The sequence below is a fragment of the Vigna radiata genome, chromosome 10, assembly GCF_000741045.1.
Source record: "Vigna radiata var. radiata cultivar VC1973A chromosome 10, Vradiata_ver6, whole genome shotgun sequence".
NCBI classification, from domain to species: Eukaryota; Viridiplantae; Streptophyta; class Magnoliopsida; order Fabales; family Fabaceae; genus Vigna; species Vigna radiata.
Window position 1 is genome coordinate 18602064 of NC_028360.1, and position 21928 is coordinate 18623991.

General features: G+C 31.8%; 3 protein-coding genes across 7 annotated transcripts; all 3 read right to left on the reverse strand.

Annotated features, from left to right (window-relative positions):
* Positions 1 to 115: 115 nt before the first annotated feature.
* Positions 116 to 3052, reverse strand: LOC106776233 (stem-specific protein TSJT1). Of its 3 annotated transcripts, XM_022787052.1 has the most exons (5): positions 2875 to 3052; positions 2556 to 2804; positions 1745 to 2003; positions 1521 to 1641; positions 116 to 1012 (listed from the first exon to the last, which is right to left on the reverse strand). In XM_022787052.1, exons 2-5 carry the CDS (start codon positions 2753 to 2755, stop codon positions 807 to 809), a joined length of 786 nt encoding a protein of 261 aa, XP_022642773.1. In that variant the 5' UTR covers positions 2756 to 2804; positions 2875 to 3052; the 3' UTR covers positions 116 to 806. The 3 variants fall into 3 exon arrangements, with proteins under 3 accessions (XP_022642773.1, XP_022642772.1, XP_014519103.1); XM_022787051.1 differs by having other exon boundaries at positions 2556 to 3052; XM_014663617.2 differs by having other exon boundaries at positions 1763 to 2003; positions 2556 to 3043.
* Positions 3053 to 3865: 813 nt separating this feature from the next.
* Positions 3866 to 10221, reverse strand: LOC106776280 (allantoinase-like). 2 transcript variants are annotated; one of them, XM_022787050.1, is made up of 16 exons: positions 10077 to 10221; positions 9722 to 9815; positions 9235 to 9355; positions 8239 to 8312; positions 7846 to 7922; positions 7513 to 7549; positions 7357 to 7442; positions 7163 to 7222; positions 6824 to 6969; positions 6518 to 6644; positions 6244 to 6399; positions 6040 to 6150; positions 5110 to 5220; positions 4610 to 4708; positions 4157 to 4300; positions 3866 to 4061 (listed from the first exon to the last, which is right to left on the reverse strand). In XM_022787050.1, exons 1-15 carry the CDS (start codon positions 10209 to 10211, stop codon positions 4172 to 4174), a joined length of 1563 nt encoding a protein of 520 aa, XP_022642771.1. In that variant the 5' UTR covers positions 10212 to 10221; the 3' UTR covers positions 3866 to 4061; positions 4157 to 4171. The 2 variants fall into 2 exon arrangements, with proteins under 2 accessions (XP_022642771.1, XP_014519167.1); XM_014663681.2 differs by having other exon boundaries at positions 3866 to 4065; positions 10077 to 10220.
* Positions 10222 to 12107: 1886 nt separating this feature from the next.
* On the reverse strand, positions 12108 to 17530 carry LOC106775909 (allantoinase). Of its 2 annotated transcripts, none has more exons than XM_014663156.2 (16): positions 17315 to 17530; positions 16999 to 17092; positions 16469 to 16589; positions 16183 to 16256; positions 15775 to 15851; positions 15637 to 15673; positions 15474 to 15559; positions 15006 to 15065; positions 14683 to 14828; positions 14056 to 14182; positions 13810 to 13965; positions 13603 to 13713; positions 13190 to 13300; positions 12881 to 12979; positions 12389 to 12532; positions 12108 to 12294 (listed from the first exon to the last, which is right to left on the reverse strand). In XM_014663156.2, the coding sequence occupies exons 1-15, from the start codon at positions 17423 to 17425 to the stop codon at positions 12404 to 12406; spliced, it is 1539 nt and encodes a 512-aa protein (XP_014518642.1). In that variant the 5' UTR covers positions 17426 to 17530; the 3' UTR covers positions 12108 to 12294; positions 12389 to 12403. The 2 variants fall into 2 exon arrangements, with proteins under 2 accessions (XP_014518642.1, XP_014518643.1); XM_014663157.2 differs by having other exon boundaries at positions 12108 to 12298.
* Between the last annotated feature and the right edge of the window lie 4398 nt (positions 17531 to 21928).

Genomic DNA, 21928 nt, shown 5'->3' on the forward strand with positions numbered 1-21928 from the left:
TTTCTGTAACCAATAATCTTGAACTTTCATACCGCACTTTGCAGTCCTCGAATTCTGCAATTGACTGCAACCCTTTGCTATTTAAACACTTGGCAATCACAAGCATGAGAGCACCTAAAAATGGCCACATCAATATTGACAAAATATTTGGCATTTTTGCTTTTTGTAATTTTGGCATTTTCCTCTAAGACCAGAGGCTTCCCTCCACCTTCAGGTACAAACCCTGATGCAGGTATGCATAGAGGAGGCACTGACAATCTATTACATGGAAGAAAGGGTCCTCTACTTTGTAAACCTCTCTATTGTCACACCCCAGGTGGATTCTGTGGTGTAACACTCATCAACTTTGAACCTCAACCTTGTAGCCACGGATACCAAAACAAAGACTAACAGTGTGTTTTGTTGACATAATTGTCCGAATATGTTAATGTTCTCTGCATAATAGTCAAATAAAGTATATGCTGTACAAGTTGCAACCTTAATCATATGAAACAGCAAAGTATTTGTTGGTGAAATAATAATGTGTTGCAAAGTTTCTTGATAAATAGTTTCGTTATCAGATTTATGTAAAGAAAAAGAAGTGACTAAATTAAAGGAATTGGCGTTGCTTACAAAGTTACAAAAAAAACTGAAGAGTGTTCTTTAACATAGAAGCAGCACACATTAGCTAGGAACTACAGTAGAAGATTTTGCAGTGTCTACACTGTAAATCTTATTACTTGGGGATGAAATGGCTAAAGCTCTTTTTTAGTTATTGTTATACCTAGTTTGAATTAGATTATACTTTTTTTAGTAGAGTGATCAGATTATTCTCCCTTGACTTCAGCAGCAGCAGCATCAGCCCAGTTAGCTGCACTTCCAGTGCGAGGAATGCTGGGAATCTTTGTGTACAAATCCACCTGAAAATATACACTCAAGATATTTCCACTGTCATCTTCATGCACAACACCTCGAACTTTGTGCAGTGGATGATCAAAGCTTGTCAACCCACTTCCGTTAATGAAAATGCACCCTGCATTCAAATTCAACAAGTAAATGAAAATCACACTGCAATCTGCCTACTTGAGAACAACGGTGATGTTGGAAAGAACAATTCATTAAAGCTTCAGCTTTGGTGTTGAGTGTATACTCTATCAGAGCCCGAGTAAAGAAACCAAGATATCCAATTAACACTAATTCTGAATGTCAGTTAACCTTATTTAATTTTCTTAATCACATTTAAGAAAATAACTTCATTCCTTAATAAACTCCCCACATGCTAATTGATGAAAAGTTTGATTTTATGAAATTTGCTTCAAGTGAGAATACTCTCATCAACTGAAAGAAAAGCTGCTGATATAGGAGGAGTATTTTAGAGATTGTTCATTTAAATTGGTCAAAACTAGTTAATATTTATTTTATCTGAGCTTAGATTTGTTTATATTTGAGTCTGCAAAGACTTCATTTTTTGTTTATCTGAATTGAGAAAGTAGAAAGCTGAAAGCATTTAGAGAATGGAAACTTAGAAAAGCAAAACTAACCGGGTGGAAAATTTCCACAAGCTTGTCCACATCCCTCTTTGATGATTGTAGGGTCATCGGAACAGATTAAGGATCCATCTCTTGCAATTCCCCATTGAAATTCCACACTTCCATCACGATCCTAAGATGCAACAACTATGTCAGAAACAACACTAGCAAACTATCCATGTAGAAGAGGCTTAATTTCCTGGACATTGTAGAGTAAGGAAAAACAAAAGGTAAACCTTGTGATCAGAGCTCACCCTGGCTATAAAAAGAGTACAAGTCCTGGCATCAAAGATGATAAATGCAAATTTTCCATCAAGATGTCTAACAACTTGATCAGGAGGGTAGGGGGCTCGATCTCTTAGGACCTTATATGCTTCAATCACAATCATGGCTTCTGTTGCTTGTCTTGGAAGGCCATAATGATGCCTAAGATCAGCAATGTTTTCTAGAGCTCCCACAAAAATGCAGAAGATATCATCCAAAACAACAACAGACCTGATTCATTAACAACTACAAATTAGTGTATTTGGTTGAATATTTTTAAAATTGGTTTTGGTTAAAATTAATTCCAAAGTGAATTGATTCCTAGACAGAATATAACTTTTATCCTATGCAAATACTACTCAAACCCAAAGTTACTTTAACTCAGTTGATTTTGGACTAGAACCAATTCTTCAAAGTGAGACTAAAATCACTTTGACCTGAACCCAACACATATTTAACCAACTAAACAATGAGAAATAGTTGCAAGGAGATGGTTTTCAATGGATTAGAACAAAACTAGACATCCAATAGAATCCTAATTCAAAGGGCAGGAAAAAAATTATAACTTTGAAGTCATGTAGATGCTTCACTGAAGCAAGCATAGTAGCTAAATTTTAAGTGAATATCACTCATGGTGAGAATTCAAAGCTAAGAACACCTTCAAACTTATAGTACTATCAGATACATCTTTCTTACAGAAAGCCATTTCATGGCCAGTGCATGCATATGCTTGTTTGAGAAATGAAAATAGATAAATAAATCAAATAAACTTTATATCTCTACCTGGGGTGTATTGGACTTTCGTCTTCATGGGACAGAGCCATAAAATTCCCGTGTGGAAGGTTGTAAACTGCAGACTCCGGCCACACAGATCGAAATTTCTCTACAATTTCTTGCGGGGTCTTTGAATTGTTGAACCCCACTGCCGGAAGCCTCAGTTCCTCCGGTGGTTTTCCAACGGCTTTTGCAAACGCCGCCAACATTTTTGTTTAGTTAGTTCAGTGGTTCTTCAGCTTGTGCTCCCTTCTCAAGCTGGTTTAATAGGACTCAGGTTCAACTGTTTTGTGATGGAATGGAACCATTAAAAAATTCACAAACTTACAAACAGTGGCATTGGAGATCATGCATGTGGCAACCTCACAGGACGGTGTCGGATTCCTTGGTGATACGTGTAATACTATTAACCAACATAAAAGTTACATGCAGAGGTGGTACCAAAGGTCGTTGCTCTGTCTTCTTTTTTGCAGTCTTTGTGAAAGTAATATGACCAATTATTACTGTCCGAACAAAGAGCTATTTTATCTGTACTACTAAATGTTTACAATATAGATGTCAGATATATTTTCTCTCCAATAATAACTATAAATCTCTATTGTTCTTATCCGTGAGCATGGTCCATTCCAATTACGTGTATCCATAGGCCTCTTTGGACTGTTCCAAAATCAATATTTTTGTGAATGATATCTACCACACCAATCCAACCATGCTTATCCATTAGCAACTTTATGACTATTTAGAAAAGAATAATTACGTGACTCAAGGAGTTTTCTACGTGTTTCTTCTCCCCGTCAATTTAGTTGTATCCCATGATAAGATGTTGAGTGAAATAGATTTGAGACAAATAAAATAAAACTGTGGAAGATAGACTTCGATAGGTTTGGAAAGCAGTCAAATTCAGTAAAATCTATGCTTGGATAAACTTGATTTGGCACCATTGACGGTTCTTCAAGGTTCTGGCAATTCACCAACAAATAAAATTCAATTCCCGAAGCATCAGGAAACTACAGCTAATGAATCAAGGCGTTTATTGATACTGATGGTCAAAGTTTAAACGATAACGTTATATCAAGATTTTTTTCAGTCATTTAGATTATCAAGAAATGGTTACACAAAAACATAGGTCCAAAAGTTTTCTGCATCCCATTAAATCAGAGTCCTCTTTAATTTCGGAAAGGAGATTACCTTAGTTTTTAAGGAGATAGAGAAATAAATCTATCTAAACATGTTTGTATGTTTCTTGATCCTGTGTTGGCTTAATCCAACCCAAAATGTTAATTCCATCATTTCATGTAATGATACGTGAAGACAGAAACTTTAGAATTTTTGAAATTATAGTCTATATATAAATTCAAGTACTACATTAATTTCATTGTCCAAACATCCAAACTGCAATAATACATGGTATATATGCTAGGTATACGAGAAGGAGAATGCTGGGTTAATGGTCAATGCCATCAGCTACTTCCATCTCTTATTTAGGCCCCAAAGAAACTATTATCTGAAAGAAGCCTTCCTACAACATGAATAAGGATCATAATAAGCATCAGGAATTCTGAGAGAACTAAATGAAATTGAGATGGGTTTGGAAAAGTTACGGGGATCACCAATATTTAAGTAATTCATTTAGCTAGAATAGGAATACCACAGGCTGCAGGAGCATGCTTTCCTTTCTTAAAGACAAGGTTTCCTCTCACAAAAGTCTCCAAAACTTTTCCGGATAACCTTCTTCCCATATAAGCAGAGAGGCTCTAAATACCAGAAAGATCATTGTTTTACACATAGGGTTTCAGAAAAACAGCCAAAATAGTAGCATGTACTGATAAAGTGGGCAATACTATATCTTCATGAAAGAGTGAATTTTTTCTGTTAATGATTTCTCCCAAAAGAGAAAAGTAATTAAAAGCATAAAAGAACAATTTGGTTCCTCTTGCATCTACTTTTCCCAAATGAAAATTTTCAAACAAGAAAAATTTAGCAAGAAGCCTCCACATAACAGTTTAAAGTTTAAATTATAATTAAGAACAAAGAAAACAGGATAAAGAAAAATCAAGACGTACAGGATGTTTAAGGAAAACAGGATAATGTTCATTCAGCTCAAACTCCACCTCTGGTTTCCAAACTACAATATCAGCATGGTTTCCGACAGCAATTGACCCCTAAAACATAAATNAAAATTTAGTCANATTNGAACTGAATANTTCACAACATATATGTTGATTTCACAATCTCACNAGTAAATTTTTAAGTGGCTTTNCAAAAAGAAAATTAGACAACCAAATTACAGCTTTGTTTTAATTTNAAGTGAATTCTTTNAGCAAATGATAATATTCTAGTAACACATCAAACAAACACCTCTTACGTTGCTATCTTAGACAACAATGTAGAAACAAAGAGCNTGTTGGCTGGTCCANACCAAACTCTTNTTTCTTTTATTTATATGTTTCAGTTACTTGGTTCAAAAGAATATTGTCCCAAGTAGTGAAAAAATTAGANTGCAATAAGTTATTTAGAGTATATTGAAAGTGAGAAGAAAAGAAGGAAAGTAGAATTATGTCACCTTTGATTCTATCCCTGCAAATGTTGCAGGTTTCTTGCTCCACAGTAATGACAAGTGTTCCAGGGTTAGTCCATGTTTCTTCCCATAAGACCACGTCACTGGAAGATCGAACTACAAGCCTCCCCAATGAACCTCAGTTAGTCTTTACACCAATTATAGCATTCAAAATTGCAATGAAAGTCTGAAGCATGGAAACTATAGCACATGGTTTTCTGAGTATTTTCATCTACTTGTTTTTATTTATATTTACTTTATTTTTGTATTCTTTAAATAAACCTTATATTCTATTTGAATAAGAAATTTTACAATATTTGGGAAATTAAAATGAATTAGATTTCTATTACTTCCGTTTGATATTGTTTAGTTTTTTAAATATTTTATTTAAATGATACAATTTAAATTTATTTAATTTTAGAATGCAATTATCATAACGTACAAAAATTACCTCCAAATAACACCACTAGTGACGTTGACCAATATTGGAGAAATCAATTAAAATAACTACTATAAATTTCAATTTAAAAGCAATTAGGTGACATATACAAAAAATAATTTAACATTTCACGTACATTAATTGAGAAAACAAAGTTATTAGTCTTATATCAATTAAAGATTAGATTAATTTAAATTGAAAAGGTAAATGTGAGAAGCTCATTGAAAATGAAATTAATTTAAAATATATAAATAAATATAATCTCTTTTTACAAATTGATCTGTAGAGTTAAGTTAAATTTAAAGTCTATTTTATTGTTTAGTTGGCATATTTCATGTACCTCTTTAGATGCACTTAAACAACTTAGCTCTTGTGTGATAAGGTTTTTGGAAAAGAATTTCTCATGAAACTTACATGACCAGCTTTTGTTCAACTATTATCTTGGATATTCATTATAAGAAAAATGGTCTAACTTCACTGCAAGAAAATTCAGTAACCTGCAAAGATGATATGCCCCCCCAAGCCTTCAAGAAGTCACCTTCCTCAAGAAGCTTCATTTGAGGCACTGTTGGTGAATGATCAGAACTTAATAGGTCAATGTGTCCCTCCTGAAATGAAGAACAAAACAAGTAAATAACTGATGGGATAATGGATGATTAAAGCATATGATAATGCTTTGTGTTTGAGGAGAGGAAGTGTACCAACACAGCCTTCCATAATTTTTCTCTGTTGTATGCATCACGAATGGGAGGGGAACACTTAAAACGAGTATCTCCATTTGGTATCTCTTCAGACGAGAAAGCTAAGTAATGGGGACAAGTCTCGACACTTATGCTGTCACCACGACTTTTTGCTTCCTGTGCTCTCATACCAATTGCCAAGTTCAACATTTAATCTTAACCATTACCAAGAGTCCATTGTCAACAGCATTGCAAAATGCTAGACATACTAAACCATGAAAATAGCACACAATACCTTAATCAGATCCAAGGAAGCACTTGAATCAGACAAGTGAGCAACGTGAACATGTGCTCCTTCTAAAGGACCACCAGTTCTTGTGTCTTTCGTAACACCTACAAGCTCTTTAATAGCTGCTTCCTCCCTGGAAAAGTAAACAAGACACTTCATATTTTTTTTTTATTTTTTTAATTTCAAGAGCATTATGTCAATTAAGGATACATGAACATAAAGAAGGAACAAGAATAACAAGTTAACTGGAATAAATCTATGGTTTAGTGGCCATTTAGTTTAATCAGAAAATTAAGTCTTAAAATATCTTACCATGAAGGTGGTCTAGAGTGGAGATAGGTCAAATAAGTACGTGGACCACCTTTATCATTAAGCTCCAAATGTTTTTTAGAATGTTGTTGAATCTCAGAGTGCACATATAAAGGCCTTCTGTACTTTGCCAGCACAGACAATCCCTCCTGAAAAGTACATTGTAAATCAGTTGAACAAGGGCAAAAAGAAAGCTACGGCCTTTTGCAAAACGTTACTCTAACAGATCTTTTGAGTAAAATGTAATGCAAGAAGAACTAGGTGTGCAAATATAAAGAATTGTAATGAACTGATTAAAACAAAATTATAGCTATAACTTTGCATAGTATATAAGGAGTGTACCTTGATATGGTGAATAGTAGTCATAGGGAAGTCACTAATTCCTGAAGGACACATAAAAGACTATAAACAGAAAAGGGAAAAAAAGAGTCAGATCAAAAGTTAACAAATATTGTCATACAGATATATGATGGTTTTGAATCATGAAGACCTCTAAGCAACTTTGCATAGTAATGCACAAGCTTTGAAATTATTACCTTCAAACCTAGAACACCGGCACTCAAGAGACCTTCAAGAATACTTTTGTTAAGTGCATTTTCAGGGATTAGGCCACCCCAAAATCCTGTATAAGATTAGAAGAAAATCTCAGAAATCCATTAATTGTATGCTATGAAAGAGTTTGCTGGTCATACCAACATCAACATAGATTCTGTTCTCTGCAGCTTCAAGCTGGAAACAGGTGGAAACTTGGGTTAGTAGAAGAAAAACTTATTTTATTCAACAGTCATCTATAAGTAACCATGCAAATTCAACACCTCCATAAACAGTTACACATACGGGATCAATATTTAATTGTCATGAAAATTTTAAATGATATATATCAGTTGAACTCCTACTTCTATCATTTTGAACGAAAACATTTAGGTTAAGAGGATGGATATAAGTTATTAGTTATTTACTTACTATATAGATAAACTTATTACTTCTATAAATTTAAATGCACATACAGGACCGATCACTGATACCTTAAGTTTCAGTGTTTCCTTAGACACAGTTGTCGGGTGATTGTTTAGAGGCATGTCAACGATTGTGGTTACACCACCTGTTGAAAATTGAAACAATGTTGGAACATAACCAAACTGAATAAGTTATGCATATCAACAACAGTTGACATAAACAGAACAACTATCATTAGGAAGAGAGTGAAATATTATTGAAGTTATCAACCAAGTAAAATCAGGTGAGGACTGATAAGTCATAACAAGTGGTTGTTTTCTTTGTTCCAAGATTGGAATCTAGATGCACTTTAGAAGCATAGGAAAAAAATATTCAGATTTCCCCTGAAGTCCTGCCAATTTCTTAGGTATACTACTAGTGAAGTAAATGTGTAGATCAATAGAGGAATAGCATCTGCATACCAGCGGCAGCAGCTCTGGTACCAGTATCAAATCCTTCCCATGCAGTTCTTCCTGGTTCATCAAGATGTACATGTCTGCCAAAGTATGTCATGTAAATAATTAAAGTGAGTACAACAGACAGAAATCATGTCAAAGATAAAAAAAAAATGCAGTTCCACTGATTATGAAGGTATTGTAATAAACTCTTCTAGCCTAGAATTTTTACTCATGATATACTTTGTTTTTCTTCTAAAAGTGAAAAGAAACAAAAAGGATATGAAACTGTTTTCTTCCTCTCTTTTTATTTATTTTTATTTTGGCTTTTTATTTTCCCCAGTTTCCTTGTAGGGTGCTGATGAAGTATAAATTATAGCATTGAATACTAATGGTAATAAGAATACAACAAGAACAATAATAATAATAATAATAAAGATAGAAGGAACGTATTATGGGAGGAAGTAAATCCTCTTTTTAGTTCCTCTAATAATGCAATTTTTTCCAGCCTGCTACTTTTATAATGACTCGTATGCAACAATCTAATAGTCCAAAAGGAATTATTTTACTTATAATGACTGCTTCTGTGTTTAGTGTGATAAAACTCAATGAAGAAAATGACCACTTTTAAGATTCCATGTTACATAAGTGATGACAGATATATGGAGCAAACAATTCCGATTTGTCATGTGAAAGCCTAGTCTTCAAATAGGCCTCTTAGACCTAAGTTCTTTTTAATCTCTCTAACTTGTAGTTTTCTTGGTTTCCCACTCTTCCTTTACCTATAATTATTAGGTTATCTTCCGCTGGTTTTAAACTCTTTATACCACTGCTTCTATTGGTCTTCTTCTCACATGATCAAACCATCTTAGATACAATTTACTATATTTTCTTCATCACGTCACATTCGTTCTTTCTCTATTCTCTATTTATAGATTCTTGCATTACTCAAATTATTATTGCACTGTTTTAACATTGATGTATGTGGAACGTGCATCCAAAGAACAACAGCAGACATCTTACACATCAATCAAGCCAGGCATGACAACAGCATCTCCATAATCAATTACTTCTTCATGCTTAGAGTTCCCCCACTTACCATATCCCTCGGTGACAGATATTATTTTCCCTTCTTTTATCTCCACTGTTAATGGCCCATAAACAAAAAGAATCAATCAACACATGTAAAATTCAAATCTAAGACACCAAATATGGTCCTCAGTTCACTATTAATGAATTGATGCTAGTGCCACTCAAGTGACTCCTAATTCCTTAGATCTTCACCTGAACTCAAGTCTATCCTTTTTATTCGTTACCTACCCTTTATTTTAGCATGATCTTTAGAGAATGGAAATATTTATGTTGGAGTTTTCCCCACAACCTTGCTTTTTCTTTATTTTACTACGTGCATCTTCCATCAGAAACTCATGAACCTTACTTTACAGCCTCATGCAATAAAATGTAAAGAGTGAAATAAGAATACAATGATCAAGGATTGAAAAAGTAAAACCTGAACCAGAAATGATCCCTTGTGGGGTCACAATGCGTTTGCTAGCTATCCAGAAATGACGATGGTGAAGAAGGCTGCACTTATTCTGTGTCAACTGTGACAAAAAAGGTCAACAATATTCAACCCTCTTCACATAACATTTCTCAGGCCATAGCAGTTGAGGATATCACAACAAGAGTTCCAAACTAGTCATAGTAGTAACTTCAGTGGCAAAAAACGAGAAAGTAAAATCTTGTGCACACGTTTTAAGTCAAAGTTGAGCTACTAAAATTTCAAAGTGATTCTAAACTTTTGCAGGTTATGCAGACATAATGATGAATCAAAAAGCATATAAATAGAATAGATTAGATGAAACCTTTACGAGAGGATGTAACTGTGCCCTGTAAGAATCGTGCAAGTAAAAGAATACCAGGAAGGAAATGAGGAATGTTAGCAAAGGCAACACTCTCCACACAAACTGCTCCATTTCCCACCGATTCACCATTGCCATTGTGCTCTCTCTCCTTTTATAGTTTCATTATTATGATACAGTTACTGCAGCACATAGAGAACAGTACAGATGTCACCACCCTCAGACAAGACCCGTGTCTTACAAATGTTGAAGTGTCCATGCCACAAATTTCACATTCAAATTCCATGATTATCTTTCAATATATAGTTTACCTCAATTTGAATGTTTAAAATTCTTCACCGTATTATTCATAATATTTTGTAAAGTTTCATGCATTAATAATAATTATCTTTTTAATATGGTTAATACTTTCAAGAGCAACTTTAAAAGGTTAACTTACATGTTACTTAACTTTAAAAAACTCTTTTAATTTTAACTGTTGAAACACATAGCTATAAAAAGAATTTTGTTTAACTAATATTAAATAGGTCTAAAATAAATTAGTGAAAAATATATATGATCATTTAAGCAACTCGTTTAATGTTTATTATTAAGAAAAATAATAAAATATTTTATGTTTGAAATGAAATATGGCATTCACCTAAAGAACATTAATATATATATATATATATATATATATATATATATATATATATATTTAATTCCTTTTAAAAGTTAACAATTGAAATTTAAATAAAAACTTAACTTGATTTAACAATTGGAAAATATATGAATAAAAAATTAAAATTAGAAGAATGATTTTTAATTTTAATTAAAAGAAATTATTTTTAGTTGAATTAAGAGTTGACTACCACAAAGCCAGCCAGCCTGATGCTCCCTTTTTATGATCCAATTCCAAGCCTGTATTTGTTTGCATATTTTGAAACATAATTTAAATTATTACATGATAAACTTTATTATATTATTTATATTTTACTATTTAGTAATACGATGCAATTTAAATATATGTATATACATAAATATTAATTTGAAAACTCTTGCAAATCATTTAAACTAATCGACAATAATCAAATTTTGTAAATTTGATTTTTTTTTCAACATAAAATGTATAATAATTTAATTTAAAATTTATGCTATTGGTTAAACTCTGAAGAAATAAAAAGAAAAGAAGGTTGGTGAATATGGAAGAGAAAATAGAATTGTATTCCATTCCTAATCAGTGAATTCCACGTTGTTGAATGTCAGCAACAGTAGGATGTGTTGGCGGTTCATTTTCACATAGAACTGCTCGTAATAGCACCGTTCCAAAAAGTTAAAGAAAAAGGATGAATTATTCTATTTTTTACTATTATTTTCACAGTATAAGATTGAGTTTTTCTAGTTTTGAATTTTTTACAAGAATTATTGATCTTTAACTTTTGGAGATGCCCTTCTGAACCAATTATTGGCAAGTGTTTTTCTTTCTGTATAGCATGCTTCAATTTAATGCTATGTCCAGAGTCACTTTGTCTTTTCTTCAATCTTCTCCATAATTGCATACATAATTCCACAACCCAATAATACTTTTTTCTATATTATTATATAAGCGACTTTCTCACATCCTAATTTTTTCTAACAAATTACGTTAATAAAATGTAATGATATTTAAATTAATATAATGATATTGGATATTGATTTTATAATTTAGAAACAATTTATGGAAAAGTGTTATTTGTATCTATTTATTTTAAATTGATTTTAACTTTAGTTAATGTAAGATTTTTAACCGTTTTTAAAACACAGATTATATTTTCATAGTTCATATCAGTCTCCCTATCTACAATTTGATATTTTTTCTTTTTTTTCTCTTCAATGAACTAAAAGAAGAAGAATCCTCGTTCAAGATTAGAAATGTAGGATGGTTTCAGTGTGTTTTATTTTCTATTTAAATTCCCTTGCAATTTGATAAAGATTATGCTAACAGGATGGTTAGTAGCTAGGAAATTAACATGGATATTTTTCATGAAATGATATGTGCAGAGAAGAACTCAAGAATTTGCAAAGTTGTAATCTACCTCATAGAAAAGTGCAATATTATTTCATTATCCAAAACATCCAAACGGATATAATACAAGCAAACGCACTAGTCTATGAGAAGGAAAATGCTTGCTCAATGGCCGATGCCAGCAGCTACTTCCATCTCTTATTTATGTCCCCAGTGAAACCTGCATTTGAAAGGTGCCTGTCTACAACATGAACAAGGATCATGATAAGCATCAAGAACTCTCAGAGAACCAGATGAAATTGAGATGGGTTTGGAAAGCAATGGTGATCACCACTATTTAACTGATTCATGTGGCTAGGATTTGAACACCACAGGCTGCAGGAGCATGCTTCCCATCCTTAAACACAAGATTTCCTCTCACATAAGTGTCCAAAACTTTTCCGGATAACCTACTTCCCATGTAAGCAGACAGTTCCTGAATACCAAACAGTCATTGCTTCAAATATGGGATTTCACAAAAACAGCCAAATATATTTTCTTCAGAACATGAAAAATCATGCAACACTAACAGAATGTCTTAATAAGGTGGTAAACACTGAATGTTCATGCAACAGAGAAAAGTCTTGTTTTTCTTTTTTGTTAATGGTTTCTTCTAAAAGAAAAGGAATCAGCAAAATAAATAGATAAATGATATTATCTGGGGTGAGTAACTTTTTTTATTGTAGTGGGAAGAACAACTTGGTGCCTCTGGCATCTGAGTAAGAAAAAGAAAGTCATAGACAAAATGAGTTTGATAACAGGGTAAAGAATAATTAAGACATACGTAATGTTTAATGAAAACAGGATAATTGTCGTCCAGGTCGAACTCCTGCTCTGGTTGCCAAACTACAATATCTGCATGGTTTCCAACTTCAATAGTCCCCTAAAAAATGGAAATTTAGTCAGATTTGAACAGACATTATTTTGTACGAAGCATATACGTTGACTTGGAAATTGCACAAGTAAATGTTCAAGTGTCTCATCACGAAGCATTCTCAAAAAATATTTCGGTAACCAAATCATAGAGAATGAAGAGAATAAAGCTGTAATTATTAGATATACTATACTAAGTCTGAGGCAAAGAAGAAAACACCTTTGATTCTATCCCAGCAAGTGCTGCAGGTCTCTTGCTCCACAATAACGACAACTGTTCTATAGTTAGTCCATATTTCTTCCCGTACGACCACGTCACTGGAAGATTAAACTACAAGTCTCCCAATAGAACACCAGTCAGTCTTTAGGTCAATTACAACATGCGTTACAATATAAATAAAAAGTTAAATTCAGACTGCCCTTCCCACTAAAACACTGAATTATGTGATTATATTATTGGAAATACTCATTCATATTATTCAATTGTTTAATAAGTAGATAAGAACCAACCTCAAATATAAAAGCAAGATTCAATCTAATACTTGGCTATGCATTCATTCAAAGATCAACTTGTAGATTGATATATTGTAGCATTGCAGTAGGAAAAATGGTCTAACAAGAAAAATCACTAACCTGCAAAGATGATATGCCCCCCCAAGCCTTCAAGAAGTCACCCTCCTCAAGAAGCTTGAGTTCAGGCACAGTTGGTGAATGATCAGTTGTTAACAGGTCAATGTGTCCCTCCTGAAATGAATAGTAAAACAAACAAACAAAAAAAACGATGAGATCGTAAATGATTAAAGTAAGACAATACTAGGTATTTGTGGAGAGGAAGCATACCAATACAGCCTCCCATAGTTTGTCTTTGTTTTGTGCATCACGAATGGGTGGGGAACACTTAAAACGAGTATCTCCATTTGGTATCTCTTCAGAGGTGAAAGCCAGGTAGTGAGGACAAGTCTCAACGCTTATGCTATCACCTCGACTTTTTGCTTCCTGTACATTATAAATGTATAATATTAGCAATCTAGTCAATTGGTATACTCCATATTTAATTTTAACCAGGCAACTCAATGATCAGAGTACCTTAATCAGATCTAAGGAAGCACTTGAATCAGACAAGTGGACAATATGAATATGTGCTCCTTCTAAAGAACCACCAATTCCAGTGTCCTTCGAAACACCTACAAGTTGTCTAATGGCTGCCTCCTCCCTGGAAAAGTTAAAGAGTTTTAATAATTTTTTTCTGAAAACCTAGTGACAGTTAAAGATAAATGATACTATGCTCATCCAAGATTCTAAGTGCATTGTATCATGCAAAAGCACAGCGGATGGATATTTCATATTGCTAGGTTTTCTAAAACTATTCAGAAACATCTTGAGTTATGTAATTTACAATTCTCTAGAACAAGTATACTTTCATCTCCTCAACACCCTCAATCACATATTTCACCCATATTGTGGCCCAGATTCTACACTATTTGGGGCTCCACACCTTGGCCTCTCACAGAGGGAGCTCAATACCAACTCAAGCGAAAGCCTTCAATGAACTAATTCAGCTATGAAAACTTAGGATAAATTTAAGCAGTAGTATGACCGATTTCATGTTTTGACATGACAGGACGAACAAACAAGAGGAATCATTTATCCAAAATAATTTGTCTTAATGTAATGTTTATTTATTCAGAAAACAAAAACCTTACAATGTCTTACCATGAAGGTGGTCTGGTGTTGAGATATGTCAAATAATCATGTGGATCACGGTTGTCATCATGCTCCAAATCATTGCCATCATCTTGTACAAGCTCAGAATGCACAACTATAGGTCTTTTATATTTTGCCAACACTGATAATCCCGCCTGAAAAATACATTTTCTAAACAATTTAGCAATAGCTACTCCTTAGTGTACAACATTACCTCATCACAGTGTGTTTTGCTGCGTTTATATGAAAGCAGAAGTGGGTGAGCAAAGAAATTTAAAAAACTTCACGGAACTGAATAAAAAACTCCCAGCTATAACTTCACATGAACGTACCTTGATATGGTCAATAGTTGTCATAGGAAAGTCATTAATTCCTGAAGGACACATAAAAGACTGCAAACAGAAAAGGGAGAAAAAGAAAGTAAGTCAGAGTTGGACCAAAAAGCTACAGATATCTGATGGCTTGAACTGTTGAGAGAGAACTCATATTATCACATATGTTGAATAAATCATGTTTAATTCCAAGATGATGGGACGATACATGAACACAGAAATTCAGGAATCCCCAGCAAGATAGTGCCACACCACTTCAAAGATAAATACTAACGAGAGCCAAAGACCAAAAATGTCAAAAATACATACATTCTAGGCTTTAAAGTACCAAATTAAAGTACCAAGGTGAAGTATCGAATGTAATAATTAACTTCTTCGAAAATGTTCAATCATAAATTTGACCCGGTGAATATGTCTTGACCTCTAAGCAAAGTTGCAAGGGTAATGCACAAGTTTTCAAATGTTTACCTTCACACCAAGAACACCAGCACTCAAGAGATCGTCAAGAATAGTTAGATTAAGGGCATTTTCAGGGACCAGGCCTCCCCAAAATCCTGTATACGATTACAAAAAAGGTCTCAGTAACTCCACCAGTTATATTATATGCTAAGGCAGAATTCATTGGTCATACCAACATCGACATAGATTTTATCCTCTGCAGCGTCAAGCTGGAAAGAAGGGGAAACTTATGTCAGAACATCAATTGCATGGAAAAAATTCATCATAAGATGGATATTACTTAAACTCACACAGGATCGATCACTAATACCTTAAGCTTCAGTGTCTCCTTAGACACGGTTGTAGGGTAATTGTTTAGAGGCATGTCAACAACTGTGGTCACTCCACCTGTTGAAAGATTGTTGGAACAGATCCATTCAATATGTATATAAACCAAACTAAATAAGTTATGCATATCAATAACATTATAAATCGACAGTATAACTATCATTAGGAAGACAGTGAAAAATGATACAAGTTATCCACTGTGTAACATCTGACGAGAGGTGATAATTTCATTCAAGTTAGTGTTTTCTTTGTTCTAGGCTTGAAATCTAGATGCACTAAAAGAAGCATCGGAAAAAATTATCAAGATTTTCCCTGAAATATCCAATCAAGTTCCAACGTACACTACTAATAAAGAAAATATGTATATCAATAGAGGAAAACATCTGCATACCAGCAGCAGCAGCTCTGGTACCAGTATCAAATCCTTCCCACTCGGTTCTTCCCGGTTCATCAAGATGTACGTGCCTGGCAAAGTAAGTAATTCAGATTATCAAGTTTAAATATACAATGAACCAGCTGGAGTGATAATCAACTCTTCTAGTCTACCATTTCCACTCTAGTAAATTCTTGCATGCCCTAACCTATTATTATTAAGCTATTCAACACTGATGTATATAGAAAATGCATCAAACAACATTGTCAAAATAAAGAATAAGAAGATGAATTTCAAAACTTACACATCAATCAAGCCAGGCATTATAACAGCATCTCCATAATCTATTATTTCTTCTTGCTTAGACTGGCCCTGCTTACCATATCCCTCAACCACAGATACTATTCTCCCTTCATTGATCTCCACTGTTAAGGTTCCGCAAATAAAATCAGTTAACACGTGTACATAGTGATAGGGAAGTTTTACATGTACAACCGAAACAACAAATGGTCAAGAGAAAAAACAGTCTTCTGTTAACGATTTCATGCTACGGCCACTCAGGTGAGTCCTTACTCTTAAAACCCTCACCTCAAGTATATCCCTTTTTTCTTCATTCTTCATTTTAAGATTATCTAAAGAGAATGGAACCATTTTATTGGGTATGTTCTACAATCGCACTTTCTTTGTCATTTCCCATGCACAGAAAATCCTGCACTAAACACAGTCATACACAAAATCCCACAACCCTACTCAACACAAAACACTTTATAACCTCACACAACGAAATGAAGAGTATGACAAAAATATAATAATCAAGGGTCAAATAAGTAAAACCTGAACCAGAAATGATCCCCTGTGGGGTCACGATGCGTTTGCTGGATATCCAGAAGTGGTGATGGGGAAGAAGGCTGCATTGATTCCGTGGCAACTGTAGAACAAAAAGTCAACAACATATAACCCTCACGTCCTCTTCAATTCTTAGACCAAGACAGTTGAGATTGTGATAACAAAAGTTCGGAACTAATCACAGTGACCACATAGAGGCAAAAAACGAGGAAGTCTTGCGACAACTTTGAATCAAAGTTGTACTAAAAGGTTTTTGCCGGTTATAAAGCCATAATCGTGATCGAAAAAGCATGAAAAAACCCACCTTTATGATAGGATATAACTGCGCCGTGTCTGAATTCTGGAAGTAGAAGAATACGAAAAAGGAAACAAGGATTGTTAGCAAAGGCAACACCCTCCACACAAACTGATCCATTTCACACTCTCACTGTTATTGTGCTCTCTCTTCTTTGGTACTTTGATTGTTATATAACTATAGAATGTGTGGTCCTTGCAGCAGATAGATTTTCCAGAGAGTACATGATTTTAACTTTCAAGGTATATATCATATCAACTTCGAATTTCTTAATTAGCGTGTGCAGGATTACCCGAAATAAACCAATAATTTAATATCAAATAATAACGTTTTATTAATCTGATTATTCAAAATCACGTGTATGGTTAATTTAATTTTGTTATGCAAATTTATGTGATTGGTCCAAGCGAAAGAACAAGACAGAGAATTGTAAAGAATAACAAAATAGAAAAGGAAAAGAGGTACAATCAATCTCTTTGCAAAATTCTAACTAGCAATGAATAAGTAAATGGATTCCACGTTCACCATTGTCAGCAACAGTACGACATCGTGCACGTGGACCACCACGGTGCACATGTCTGTTTCTCTTTGTTTCTTATCTGGTGATATGCTATTATCACGTGTAATGTTACAGTATTTCATAAATGTTATTTAAATATTCATGAATAAGAATCCTATTAAAAAATCGAGATTAATGATAATGTTGATTAACACTATCAAAAATTGCTAATCACAGAATTTTTAATATATCAAAAATTGGTTTACATTATCTGGTTGGATTAGCACTATATTATTTTTTCTGTCTAAAATTGAATTTTTGGATTCAATTATTCGGAGGTGTCCTTTCAAGATATCCAATGATTGCATATGACAGAACAGAAGTCACCGAATGAACAACCGTTAATATATTGTAGAGCAAAGCATATAACTATTTCTTATTACGCTTAATAAATATATGATTATAGATGTAATTAGATAACAAATATTTTTTCTTTAAAAAATACATTTTTAAATTAAATATTTGAGCATGCAAATATATCATAAAAAGTTAAATAGAAAAATATTTATCAAATCAACTTTTTTATCTAGAATATTAGTATTTAAACATTAAATTAATCATTTGACTAGTCCAATTTTTGTTTGATAAAACTACAACGGAAATTCTAACTATTTTTTTTACTTACATTAACTTCAGATTATTGGTCAAGGCAGAATAACTTGTGTACTATTTTTTTCTGATTATTAACTTCTATTGTTGGATTTAATATACGCAGCTGGAAAACAAAATAACAAAACACCCTGGGTATTTTTTTTCTTTTATTAATTTTTGGTGTAAATTAATTATATAAAAATTAAAAACAATGAAAAAAAAAGTTAAATATTTTTTATCGTTCATATATTTGTGAATTTTTTATATAACCATCAATGAAAAACTTCTTTTTAGGTTTTCCATATTTTTTTTTTCTGTTTCTATCAATTACTAGTTGGCGTAATTGCATTCCCAAAGATAAAATTAATCAATTGATTAGTATTATTCAATTGAAAAATAGATAAAAATATTGAAGGAAGCACTTTTCTAGAAACGAATTTTTATACAGTATATAAATTTTATAATATTATCTTCCTGATAAAATAATTATTGAGTATATATTAATAAAGAGGAGGAATAATACTATCATAAATGCATTATAATAAACATGTTAAACAACTTTTAATAAAGAATAATTATATATATATATATATATATATATATATATATATATATATATATATATATATATATATATGAGTAATCTAAATATTTACTTTAAAGTTAAATTATTTCACTTATTCTTGGAGCGATTGTTCCAAAAAGTTGTGTTGCCTCTTATATATATTAATCACTTTTTGAAACACTAATAATTTGTAAAATATTGACAAACACAGGCAATACTCTTTAGTTTTCCAGTACTCATCGATGACACCATTAAAATCCATTTGTCCTTTTAGTAACAATTGTGCATTTAAAGCTATTAAACGTCTCCCATTAATATGGCTTATTACATAAAAAAGTAATTAAAAAACTGTCTAAAGCATAGGCAAGAGTGTTGCAAACTTTACTAAAATATTGCTTTAATTCCTTAAAGAGTTCTTCCGAACACTGTTAGCAAAATCCTATATTTTACGATATAAAACATATTAAGATAAAAAATGAATAAGAATTTAAAAAAATTGTTTAGGATGTCTACTGGGAGAACAAACAAGGCATATATAGTATTTTTGTGATACTTTAAATCTTCATAACATCATAAATAATTATTTTTTTCCCAACCCAGTCACTTATAAAAGTTTATGGAGTAAATATCACTACAAATTAAGTTTCTGTTCCTATTTCAAAACTATATAATATTTATTTATCTAGAATGCAGAACTGGAAGGATCAAGAAACCCTGCATGAAAACAGATATAAAATTTAAGAATCAGAAAAACATGAAATAAACGAGAAAGGATAATAAGTTTTTTTAAAAAAAAACTTTTGAAAAATGATAAAAAGGAAAGAGAGAATGAAAGATGAGACTTACGAATCACAATCGACGAATGGATCAATGGGAAAGGAGAAGTGAGTCCTACATAAGTGAGAAAGTTGCGTGGCTCTCTCATGCTTGATGCCTGCTTGAAATGCAGCGTCTTTGAGACAACTACATGTGGATCTACGAAGTTCAAGTGTTTTTGTCTGTTTGAATATTATTGCTATGCTTGTACAGCAATTAAGTGATGGTACTCTTGGACCCAAACCCAGCATGAATGGCTCACATGGCAACAAAAAAGTTATGGCCTCTCTGCAGGTTATGCCATGCACTTCACTTCCCACTAACATAATGCTTATTAGCAACACGTAAGCTATCACTGTCTTCTTCCCCATCTTACAAACAATCTTTATCAGACAACCTCACTAGATATCTTAATTTAGGGGCTTTTTGCTCCTCAAAATTCACAGTTTTGTCTTCGGTAAAAACTTATATATATAAGAAATATTTAATATTCTACAAAACACTTTTTACAACAGAACACGTGATAAGAGAATACGTGTCATCATTTCATTCGTATGTTTGAATTTGTTTTAAAAAAATATTTAGAATGAACCAATCATAAACTACCACATATACATTATTAAAAAAAAAAATTCATAAAAAAAAAAAGTTATGTAAACAGTAAAAGGCATTCATTGTAACCATGCATAGATACAGAATTTCAAAATTCAATTTAAAAAATTTATAGAATTTTAAAATTTGATTCAAAAAGTTTATCAAATTTTAAAATCTAGTAAAATCCAATTTAAAAATTTATCAGATTTTGAAAACGGATTTACAAACTCATCAAATTTAGAAAATCTGTAATCATCATAATTCAAAATCTGATATTTAATTTTTCCAAATTTTGAAATCTATTATTTGTTTATTCTATATTTCAAAATTCATCATTTATTTTTCCCAAATTTTAAAATCTATTATTTGTTTATTCCAGATTTCAAAATTCATCATTTATTTTTTCCAAATTTGAAAATTTAGTATTTATTTCTTCAAGATTTTGAAATTCAATGTTTATTATTTTTAGATTTTGAAATTCAGTATATATTTCTCTCCAATTTTAAAACAAAATAAACACTTTCACGGAATTTCAAATACAATGATCATAAATTATATATGTACATATTTTAATTAATAAACGATTTAATATTAATTACTATTAATGATATTATAACTAATATAATATTACTAATGATATTATAAGTAATAGTATAATAGTATTAATAATATAATTTTCCATAATTATTGTAGTTATAACATATCAACTTTTACTGCTTTTATTTATTATAATGGAATTCATAAAAAAAAAAACAAATATTATTTAATAATTTATATCAATTTTAAAAAAAAAATATTTCATCATTTAACCATAATTTGTCTCGTTACTGATTAATTTTAAATATGATAATTAATTCATCATCTAACCACAACTTATTTCATATGATAACTAACTTACGCAAGAGTAATTCCTTAGCTGAATAGTTAAGTTATAATGTATAAGAAAATATATGATCTCAATATTTAAGTTATAACGTATAAGAATACAAAATCACCTTACAAAATCTATTTCAATTACTCATTCAATATTTCATTATACACACCGTCATAGGTTAAGAAATATAACCAATCTATAAAGTGCAACATAAAAACAGTAAAATATAACAATTAATACAATTTTATGAGAAAAAATAACTAACATATGTATTGAAACATGTTTATAAAACACATCTCAATTGTTTTTATTTTTTTTATTTTTAACTCCAGAATTAAGTATAAATTATATTAAGTTATAAAATATATGTCGAGAGTAAGCATAAAATAATATGATATGTATATCTAAATTTATAAAATATTGAAAAGTTAACTAAGTCTCAGTTTAATTATTATATCATAATATTAAGTTACTTTTAGTTTTAGAAAAATTATAAATTAATGTGTCTAAGATTATATATCAATTCTTTTGTTTTACTTATCGTAATTTTGCGTCTGTTTTATATATCCTAATATATTCAATATTATATAAAATTTATAGGTTTAATACATCTTATAATCTCTA